At 37.2% G+C, this 11,962-nt stretch overlaps 1 protein-coding gene across 1 annotated transcript; it reads right to left on the bottom strand.

Moving 5' to 3' along the window:
* Nucleotides 1-7,065: 7,065 nt before the first annotated feature.
* Nucleotides 7,066-11,675, bottom strand: drgx (dorsal root ganglia homeobox). The gene is made up of 6 exons (XM_051125290.1): nucleotides 11,367-11,675; nucleotides 10,748-10,848; nucleotides 10,096-10,197; nucleotides 8,370-8,539; nucleotides 8,167-8,279; nucleotides 7,066-8,031 (listed from the first exon to the last, which is right to left on the bottom strand). Exons 1-6 carry the CDS (start codon nucleotides 11,422-11,424, stop codon nucleotides 7,700-7,702), a joined length of 876 nt encoding a protein of 291 aa, XP_050981247.1. The 5' UTR covers nucleotides 11,425-11,675; the 3' UTR covers nucleotides 7,066-7,699.
* Nucleotides 11,676-11,962: the final 287 nt, after the last annotated feature.

The following is an 11,962-nucleotide window of genomic DNA, read 5'->3' as shown; positions in this document are numbered from 1 at the left end:
AACATCTTCTGTGACCAAAACTGTCAAGCCACGCTTTCACAGATCATTCTCTGAAGACTTAAGGATTGGCTCCCCAAAGGAACACTTGAGCTGTTCAGAGAAAGAAGACGAAATTTACCCCAAAGAGTCTCCTAACCCTTCAGTCTTACATGAACCAGCTATTGCTGCCCATCGGCTCCAAAAATTCAAAGAGACACTCCACAACAACTTGCCCTCAGCAGAATACGCAACAAAGCAATCAAAGAGCTATCGGAGAAGAAGCCAAAATTTTGAGGAAGAAGAAACTCGTTCTGTCATCAGCACAGTGTCAGAGAATATGGAGAACTTTACAGCGAGCCTTAGAGATGTGGCCAACATAAGTGCAGGCTTCATGTCCAAGCATGAAAGTTACAGAGACGCCTACCAAAGGCCTGCGTCGGCCTGCTATGAACGACCAGAGTCAGCCTGCTATGAAAGACCAGAATCAGCCTGTAGTGATATGAGGCCGTACGGTAAACCTCCAGCGGTGCTCCCGAAATCTGAAAAAGCTCTTCGGCGAGCGCAAAGACTTACAACGAGGTGTATGAAGAAGGCTGAGACTCCTAAGATTCCACCTGAAAACCAAGAACATCCAGAGTCCAAATCAATCAGAAGCATCTCCAGTGTGGCCTCTTCACCTTCAGACAAGCTGTCAACACATTCAGCGGTACAAGCCTCGCGTCCTCTTTCACAATATGACGTCCAGCCAAATTACACCCCCCCTGCACACAGTATAGTTGCCCAACCTTTTCCCGTGACACAGAGAAAGCTTTTGCAAGACCCAAACTCAGGGCAGTACTTCATGGTGGACGTACCATTACCGGTTAAGACAAAGACATTTTATGACCCGGAAACTGGTAAATACGTACAGCTGAATGTCCGTCAGAGGACTCAGGGTGCTCTAACACAGCCAGCATCAGTGGAGATGTTGAACACTCCATGCATGCTGTATCGTGGGTTTCTGCCAATGGCTGCGTCTTCATTACCACCCTTCAGGTCGACACCTGAAATGTCAACACCAGCCAACAACCAGGATACGCGAGGTAGTGAAGCGTGGAGACAGAATGTTTATTTGCAGAATAGCAACAGAGATTCCCAGCAATACCCTGACGCGCCGTACAGGTCACATGAGCAAACTCACAACCCATCTTTGTATGCAGAAAACAATATTAACAACAATGAAAGACACACAGATATTATAACTATGAGTGAATTAGAAGACTTTGCAATGGAGAGCACATGACGAGTGGAGTTCTTTAGATAGGTAAATACTGTTTGTACACAAATCTAAAGCTAAATGACTGTATATCTAAGCTATTTAAGTTCTTAAACCTGTTTTTGATTTGTATTTAAGGATTGCTGTTAAACCGCATTGTGTTTTGTAGCTGAGGTTACCATAAACGGGGTAGGCAGGGGCTCTTTATTTAAAAAAAAAAAATCAAGGGAAGAACTGTGAAGCATTCCAATTAAATGTTACGTTGAAAATAATTTTGCAGTGTACTTGTTTATAATACAATAAAAACCATGCCCACAGAGCACACTGTACATTCAAGGGAAGTATATTTCTAAAGTGTTTTTAATGCTAAGGCCTTATCCTTAGACCACCTTTTTGGTCAGGTTTTCCTGCATAAAAATTGTGAACTAAGTTTGTCAGATTTAAAACTCAGTTTGAATGTACTTGCCCTGTTGAAATAACTTTTCCCTTGATGTGCTTTGGCAGATTACATATTAAAAAGGGGTGGTCTGTCTTTACCTTGCCATGGTTGCTGATGTATGACTATAAAATGATTGCCTTATAAACAACTACTTGCAATGTACTACTTTTACAGTCTTTTAGAAACTCATTACATCATAATTAAAGAAAGATGTGAAATCCAAATTTGTTGGCTGGCTGCTGTTTTCTAACAGATCCCTTTAAAACAGCTAATGCATTTTGAAAAAAAAATCATTAAAAATGTAAGAAATGCGGGTAATATCTGATGTAAACTTGAGAATAAGCTTCACTGCCTTTTTTAACTTCAGTGCTGTGATATATTTGTGGGTTTGATTGAATTCAGTATTTGCACAATAGACCACTCTAGTGGACAAAGGGTGCATTGCACTTTGTGTTTACAAGCTATATTCTCTAGTAAATCAATCAATTATATGTTAAAGATATCTCTAAACATATCTGCTTGTATTTTTATTGAAAAATAAGCAACATTTGGCTGATAATTAATTATTTTAAAAATACTATTTTTTCATCCTGTAGTAATTCAAGTGGGCATAATAAATATTTAGCACTTAAGCATAATCAGATCCATTAACAATAGTTTTGTCTTATCTTTCCCAGTCAAAATAAAACTAGTGAGTTATTGATCTTTATTTGCGTAAGTGCAGGCAGCTGTGATAGCTACACAAATGTTGACCATATCTTGACCTATGCAGGAGGCCCATATCTCAAACAACTGGAGCACCAGAGTTTGGATATGACTTCACTGACAATGTATCATTAATGCAACAAAAGAACTCATTAACTTCATTCAAACTGAATTTGAAACAAATGATTTGTCATTATTTAGTTTAGTTTAGGGTTTTTTAGGCTTGCTTGGCCTCTCTCCAGTTAATTTGATGTAACAATGCTTCTCATAATAGAATGAATTACTGCACTGAATAATCAATAATCCACGTGCAATGAATGTTACGAAGAGCCTTCTAAAAATATTACTACAATAACTCTAAATTACTTAAAACCATCACAGGCCATTTTGGTTCTCTGTTTGCTTGCTGTGCGGGAATTCATTTTGGAAAAGAAAAAAAGATTAACAACAGCAACAGTGTCTAAATTGATTTTTCCCCTGAGTTGGGTTTTCTCAAAGTGGAGACATCTTTATCAGCCGATGCCGTGTGTGCATTTACAATAGTATTTCCATTGTCTGAGAGAAACATATTGAGGACAACAGGTCACATATGGAGTAAACATGTCAAAACCGTTATGACCAGCGTCTTGCCTGGTTTTGACACTTATGTCTAGTTCATGAAATCACATATTCATATATCCTAGTTGATTCAGCAACAAACTTGTCATATTTAGTGTACTTATGTAAGCTCTCCTAGGGACAATGTAGCAAATTAGCTTCAGCTACAAGCACTATGATACATGCATGGGATGACTGTTATTTCAGTTTCATCTACATTTATTGTATCTGTCGCTAACAAAACAATAAATAAATTATACAATAAATATAAAATAATAAAATAAATATAATTTCAAATCACTTCAGATCATTGCAAGATAAACACACTTCACTTGCTGTCCATGATGGAGCTTAAACTCAATTTCTAAAATTCCCATGGACCGTTTTAATAAAAAACATAATTTGCACAATTTGATTGACAAGATTAGATGAACACAATCATCTCAAACTACAAATGCCAAAATTTAGCCTAAAGAAAACCACAATTAATTGTGAAACAATAAAAATGTTAAAAATGACTCTCCTGGGAAAATAAAGTAAAAATATGTGACTCATCCTGTACGCACTTATTTTGTCCAGTCAGAAGCTCTGTAGAATGCAATGCAAATGCATGCAAAGTTATGATTCAGTTAAATATATGCGATGCAAGTTTAATATATGCGCTTTATTTACATTTGTGTAGGTTATGTATGTTCATGTCAGAGCGACTGTGAGTTTAGGTTTATTCTAACGTTCGTCTGGGAACGCAACGTACACTATTTTATCAGATTTGTACAATAAATCATTAAAAAACACGCAAACAGAAGAATACATCATCTTTCTTAATATGCTAACTGTTTATTGCAATTTCAAAATAAAAGTTTAAACCCTAAAGGGTCATTGCACACCTGAGTCCGAAATTTTTAGACGTTAAAAAATAAATACGACCTCACGTTGTGTCAATCACGTTTACACAGTGCCTCTGAAATTTTCGTCCGTCATAAAAAAGTTCGGATCAGGTTTGATTTTCTGCATTTTTGCATACGTAGCAAGCATTTTAATAGGAAAGGATAACGAATAAGAAAAAACACAATTTCGGATTCAGTGTGGACTCTTGAGTTTACAAATTTTGATGTTCACATATTCAGGAAATTACAGTGGCTGTAGTTTTTCTATCGTAAAGAAATGGCCAGATAATAAAGATTAAAGGAACATTCCACTTTTTTAGAAAATAGGCTAATTTTCCAACTCCCCTAGAGTTAAACTTTTTACCGTTTTCGAATCCATTCAGCTGATCTCTTTAGCATAGCTTAGCACAGATCATTGAATCCGATTGGACCGTTAGTATCTCGCTCAAAAATGACAAAAGAGTTTCAATATTTTTCCTTTTTAAAACTTGACTCTTCTGTAGTAACATCATGTACAAAGACGGACGAAAAATGAAAAGTTGCAGCTAGCAACTATACTCTCATTTCAGCATAATAATCAAGAAACTTTGCTGCCATACCATGGGTACAGCAGGCGCAATGATATTACACAGCACCTGAAAGTGACACTAAGTTAGTGACACTAACTACAGAAGAGTAAAGTTTTAAATGGGAAAAATATTGTCATTATATATGGTCATTTTTGAGCGAGGTGCTATCGGTCTAATCAAGCTATGCTAAAAGTGCTACCATCAGACCCGGAGATCAGCTGAATGGATTCGGAAATGGTAAAACTCAACTGTTTAACTCTGGGGAGTTGGATAGTGAGCCTATTTTTTTTTTTTTTTTTTAAAGTGGAGTGTTCCTTTAAGTGGACATTTGAAGATTTAGATTGCGCAGTAAAGTGTAAAAACAATCATCAGGATGTTTGCGCCCTCTGCAGGCATTAGTTATAATGCGTAATATGCATTAGCTCTATTGTTTATAATACGTTATGTATTTTTACAGTTTTGTTCAATAAAACCATATGATTACTTGCTTTTAATACTTTATGTGAACTAATTATTATTTCCTCATTGCTATTAAATATATATTGTAAGTAAATTTAAAGGCTATTGTTCACATAGGTCTATTTTTATTACTAGAAATGTGTTATAATAATCTGATTACTCGATTAATTGTCCGAATAATCGGCAGATTGCTCGATTACCATAAATAATTGTTAGTGACTGACAGCACTACTAGAATAGTCATGTCCTGCCCCCTATTACGCCTACTTTTGACTAGCACTAGCAAGTAGCTATATTCATGGCTGTGATGTAAACAAAAGGCTACTAGCTATTAAAAATGGGACAATACTCAATTGTCAAACACAACTCAATACAAAATATATTAGAAAAAAATCCATTACATTTTGGGGATCTGTGGGTAAAATTGAACATTTTACATTATATTTGGAAACGTTTAGATTTACTGTATGTAGGCCTACATAGTAGTATACATATTAATAAATGAACATGTTAATTATACATTTTTACATAAAATATGAGAGCTAAATGTAGAAATGAATACTTATTCAGTATGAATATTGATGAAAACTCCGTCAGCCACTCTCCCGTTATGCTGTTTAATGGTAGAAATTACGACAGTGATCAATTTATCAATATAAAGGGCGCTGTCACGACAGACGTCAGAAGCACAGCGTTTTACGGTGTTTTGACCTGCAGTGTTACAAAGTGGACCAGGTGATCTCTTAGTTAGTTTGATGACAGAAGAGTGATTAAAAAAAATACATAAATTTAAAAAAGATAAATATTTGTACTGCCCTTAACGGCTGTGGTCGTAATGTAGGACTTCACCAGGTGTCACGTGACCTTAACTAGTTCTGCTTTGTTTGTCACTGCAAAACTAAATATTTAAACAGGGCTTCTGATTTAATATTTAAATTTAGACATGTGATAGCTAATCTGTATTTAATAATATTTTATATGTAAGACTTAGATATACTTATATTTCAGATGTACCTTTATAGTTCATCCAAATGTATAAAATGTGGTATTTAAAACATCACAAATAATTTCACTTTAGTGTCAGTATATGGAGACTATGTGGAGTTTTTAGTGATATTTTTAGTACATTTTATTGTAGATTCAATGCGTTCTTCCATCTGTTTGCATGTGTTGTTTGATATGAACATTTTAATTTGTTTCTCACTTAACATCATGTTATGAGTAATAGTAATTCAGCTTATTATATGGAGATGATGCCAAGGCAGCTAATTAATAATACTGCAGCCTGGTCATACTTAATTTTCCCTAACCTCATTTCTATATATTATAATATTCTCATTTTCTATTATCATCGTTCATATTAATTTCTAGCAGAAGAGGAGCTTTCTTCTTTGTTTGAATGTTCAGTACAATTTTTTCACATATACTTTGAACAAAGCTTATATTATTGTCACCAAACAACACAAATGCCAAGCTGCACTCTTCCATCAGGCAGGACTTTTGACATTATCTGGCTCTGCTTTGTCACCAGGGTGTCACATCATGAATAATTAAATCACTACTTTGTGATAATACATAATTCAACATCAATTATTAATGCTAATGTGTGTGCAGTTTACTCAATTGTGTTATTGACTATCAAAAGTAATTTCCTGAAAATCCTCAAGGACGAGAATTTAATCAGTCCAGCTTCTGTTGAAAGGTGTTCTTAAACTAAGTTGCTTTTCCAATAATGCTATGTGTTTCTTTGAAAACAGGTACTTGTGTTTTCTTTTAATAAGCTATTTGATGGTTCATACGCTCCTAAATGACTATAATAGCACTGACGATCTAAAACACTGTTTTGTTTGTTTTGTTTTTTTTTTTTATATAAAGAAAATAAGAGTTTTTATAAAACCATAATGAACGTTGTTTTATGCACAATGCATAATGTCATAATTAGCACCTATCACATCATTGTCATCATGGGACGCTTGTAAAATAGCTAAGTGATATGAGAAAGTCCTGATGTAGTTTAAGGTAAATAAATAATAAGACCAACCATCGCTTCCATTTTTGCAGCCCTACCGCTTGTGAACGAATTAATAATTGATCATAGCCAGATGGTGTGAGCAATAGGCAACAGGAGATGTACATGATTGCCTACATGTTTAATTGTTTTATAGAACATGTCAAAACAGGACCAGTGTCTGAACTCTCGCAGTCTATCACGGACGTACAGATGTGAAGACAAGAGAGATGTCAGTTGCCATCACATCAGCATGAATAAGAGTTACCGGGATCATATCATAAAACATGACAAACCACTTAATATACAACTCTGTCCTTGATATTATCTTACATATATTATTTCACAATAGTACATTTATATTTCAGCATGGCATATATCTCGACACAATGCAGAATGTCTATCATCACCTGACTTCACAGTACACAAGTCAAACATCAAAGTGGATTGTGAAAAATTAAATAAGTTCACATTGGCAACCAGGGAGTTTTTTTTTTACCACACAGCATAAGTCATTCCGCCACAAAAAACGAATTACAGCGCCGGGCGCCCACATACACCCAAACAGGGAAAACCAATGGCAAGAATCATGATTAAAAGTGAACGAGGAGAGGAAAAATTACAGCTGAATTAATAGTTTGACACGTACACGCAAAATACACAACAAGAGATTGCACTTAACACCGTCCTGTCCAGGAAATGTCAGTGCTCTCAAAAAAGAGGCAGCAGGCATTCAATGTTTGATTATAAATCCTTCGTCCAAAGTGTGTCCTCAAAAAAAGAAAAAAAAGGAAAGCTCCTTCATTTCTTATCCGGACCCTCCTTTTGGCAGTGCAGATGCTTGTCTGGAGTTCTCCGTAGTGATGTGATCTTAGAGGTACCGGAGTTAGGACTGGAATCGCTTCCTCCCGCAGAAACAGTGCTTTGGCCCAGCCCGACCCCCGGACCTGCTCCGGGTCCGGCTGTAGACCCTGCCCCCAGCAGGTTGGCTGACTGCAGCACCGCCTCCGAATGTTCCCTGGCCTTCATCCGCAGGGCTGCGACACTTGCTGTCCGGTTACTCTGGCACCCATATGGTGGCAGGAAGGACAGGCCCATTGGGTCAGGCACACAGCAGGAACACAATGGACTTCCTGATGAATACGGAATAGTGTGTCATAATTATGGATAGATCAGTTCTGATGCTCATGTTAGTTCACATTGCATCTTTCTACATTTCTAAATGTGTATATTCAAAGGTAGCAACATATAAAAATTCTGGATCTTACCTTTTAAAGTTGCCACTTGTGAAAGGGCTTGTGCGTACGTGGCTGTGTTCAGCAGAGTCCCGGGCAGACAAGATGGGAAAAAAGGTCCACCTGAACCCACCACTCTATTAATACTGTGCATAAAAGAAAGAATTTGGCATTACATCTCTTGATAAAAACAAACATATGTCCTGTGTGGATATTTGAATTCATGATCTACACACTTCTGCTGTAGTTCCAAAGGTTCTTTCTTATTTCTGCCGTGGTCAACGGGAGACTGGTTGAGATTTCGTGCAGGAGGGGTGCCGTCACTCATTTGTTCTTTGCCTCCCTCCTGGTCCGAAGTTCCTCTTTCTGTTTTTCTCCACTTTGCCCTTCGGTTTTGGAACCACACCTAAAGCAGATTAAAAAATGATTAAAAATGTCATTCCAATCCTGTATGAATTTATTTGTTCTGTCTTCCCTTAGGCAGAAGGGAAAAAAATATTCTGCATAACATCTTTTGTGTTCTACAAAAGAAAACAGTCCTATAGCATGAGGGTGAATGAATGAAGAATTTAAATTTCTTGAGAATTCTAATATTAGAATTTGCTCATTTCTGAACTGCACTGCAGAATCTAACAAGCCAGTGACTTATTTGAAACTTCAGGAACAGGATTGCTGAGCATATGCAGCGAAGTTCTTGTATGTTAATTGAATGAAGGTCATTGCCTATAACAACATTTAATTGAGCAATTTTTCATTATCATTTTTTAATGACTTCCTACTGACAGTCTCCCTGCTTCTGAGAGAGAAGCATGATGAAGTCGTTTATTTCTCTATTTAGTGATTGTTTGACAACATCAGATTCGATTAAGTCTGTGCTCTCTAAGGCATTAATCATATTTGAATGGGAAAGGTTGCATAATGCGGCCATATCTCCAGCGCCTGGCCAGCATTGTGCAAAGGTACAATGATGCGAGCAAGCAAACAAACAAAACGCCACACACATACATATAGCTGCTCTCTGCACATAATATGACACAACAGTTTACTGGCAGGACAACAATATTCACAATGTAATTGTGGCAACATTATCTCACCCTTGCACCTTCCAGCTAGAAGTCATGATCCCCCAGCACTGAATGCTCCATAATTGCACCATTAATCTCAATTTGCAGTTTGTTCTTAATGCAGCACAAGCCAATTGACACTTTAAAAACGGCGGGCGCCCACTACACTACAACAAAAAGAAAATTTATTTCCTAATAATAATGTAAGTTTAATATCCCTGCATGCTGCGACCGATTCATGTTCAGATTTAATAATAGGAATCGGGTAATCCGATTAGAGAGAAATAATTTGTTTACAATCCCTAATTTACAGCAGCGAATTCCATTATCGCGTCGCAGTCATTGGTTTTAAGCGATAGTAAGATGACCCTGGGGAACAAAAGGGAAACTATTATATTTCCCACAATTAGATCTGAGCTCAGAAGGAAACCCAAAAGCAAATCTGGAATGCAGGAAATTACATACAGACACATTGAATGCAATTACATGTGGCCAACTTGATATTACCGCGGATGTTTTGCAAGGCCGCAGAATATGAAATCGGAGGTTTCAGGTGCGCTATACTGTAGCAAAATCGTGCTCGGGACGTTTGTCCTGTTCGAAAAGCACCGCATCCTCTCTCCATTTGCTGAAACGCGGAAATGGCAGTGCATCTAAGCAATTTTTATACCTTAGAGACGAGGGCAAATTAGTGTAGAACATTACCACTAGTTAATTATGAATGACCGATTAATCAACCTAATCTAATATTCCACATTATGTTGATGTTATTAAAGCGCATCACGGAAATGACAGAGTGGCTTCATTTACTTGCTTTAGACAAACGTGCTCGGACCGCTTTTTTGCATGATCTATTCGTTACGTCTCCGGATCTGGACAGTCGTGGAAAGTGTCTCACCTGGACGCGAGCCTCTGTTAGGTTAATTTTCATAGCCAGCTCTTCTCTCGTAAACACGTCTGGATAGTGGGTCTGTGCAAAAACCGCCTCCAGAGCCTCCAACTGTAAAACATATTTGATACTTTTTACATATTTCACGTATTCATTTCATGAATTTAATGCTTTATAATTCAGAGAGAAATATTTATTCTTTGTGCACTTTAAAATTGTTTAACTGCGCCTGAAGTGGTAAAAAAAATCATTACACTTTTTCGACCAACTTTACATTTACTAAAATAAAATGAATTACTGTTACAGTTTGAATGGATTGAAACATATGTTCAAATGAAGACGGGCCTATGCTCTTCGGCCTTGCCTTATGTCTTCCAGCCTATTTTTTTCCATTATTGTCGTCTAACTTTATTAATGATTAACTTTAATCGAATGCTTGGTTTTTGCTTAACAAATAAAATAAAAGTTTAATTTCAAAAGGCGGCATATAAATAAATGTATGTTTATGTACATGTACACACGGCATCCCTAGTCCAAAAATAAAAAAATAAAAAAACACACATATACAGAGGACGTTTATCAAACAACATTAAAAGGTAAATAAGTTTCAGAACAGTGGTTGTATTTTGTATCCTTCGGAAATCTTGCTCCTCACTGATACCTGTTGTAAAGTGAAGGTCGTCCTGTTTCTGCGTTGTTTTCTGCGCAGAAAACCGTCATCAAAGTCTCCAGAGGCGTGATTCCCAAACCCATTTGTGTTCACTATTTAAAACATCAACGCGACACTTTTAAAACATAATTTTCCATAAAATACAAATATAGCTACATTTTCACATAGCCCTAAATGAGACGGAAAATATGATTCCATCGGTTGCTACTTACTTAATAGTGATGGACTAATTCACAGGGAACAGTTGATTTATTGTATTTATCTGCTAGAGACCTGAATTATCACTTTACACAATGAGAAACCGTGACCAGCAAAATGCCAGTTGAAAGGCATGACATCTAACATCTGTTCTCAGACAGACTGCAACAAAAAGTCTCAGCTGGGCGGCTGTCAAGCCCCTCGATCACGTTGCCATGTGGCAAAACATTAAACACCATAAAACAAACACAAACACAGGCTAAATATTAAGTAGCAATATAATGCACAATATGAAGCTAAATTATAGAGCTATAAAACTGGCACAGAAAGCGTTTCAATATTTTTTCGGGTTTTAAAATATAGCTAAAATTACAAAGTTAACATTCTTACAGAAGAAACTAGCCGTACTTACGTGTGTTGGTCCTGCAGCACTCTCCCTCTAACTGTGGAGGACAGTGAAAGTAAAACATGTTTCCCGGTGCTTTGCGAGTGGAGAGAATATTTCACTCCGCAAAGGAAAAAAAAGCTGGCGAAGCGTCAACGCAGTGTTCGCCAACTGTTAGTGCAATCGCATGCGTCTTAAAAAGATAGCTTTAATGCGTTTCTGCAAACGATTTGAAGTACATAAAGTACCAAAAAGAGGGTCTTTATGCAATCGCGATTCTCGTGTCTCCTGCTCAACCTCAGCAGAGCAATCGCACTCCCACCGTCAATCACTGAGCGCTTCAGTTTATCCGCTCTTGCGCGCATACGGAGGGAGTGACCAGATGTCTTTGTGACTGTTTAGAGCATGACAACACTCGCCTTTATAATCTCCCACGTAATTGCAATTAATCAGATTTTCGTTTTCAAGTCATTTGGATAGGTTGTCCGCGGCCAACCGGATTGCACACGTGGTGGTAAACGTCAAAATCCTCCAAGGCATTAATACTCCGAAAGTGTAACAACTTTAGCTCGATGCATGCATATTCCCCAATCACAAACACACGGGTACAAGCACGATGCAGT

This window comes from Labeo rohita, chromosome 13 (assembly GCF_022985175.1).
Source record: "Labeo rohita strain BAU-BD-2019 chromosome 13, IGBB_LRoh.1.0, whole genome shotgun sequence".
Lineage (NCBI taxonomy): Eukaryota > Metazoa > Chordata > Actinopteri > Cypriniformes > Cyprinidae > Labeo > Labeo rohita.
Note: the sequence above shows the minus strand (reverse complement) of the source record. Positions and strands in the feature narration are given on the sequence as shown.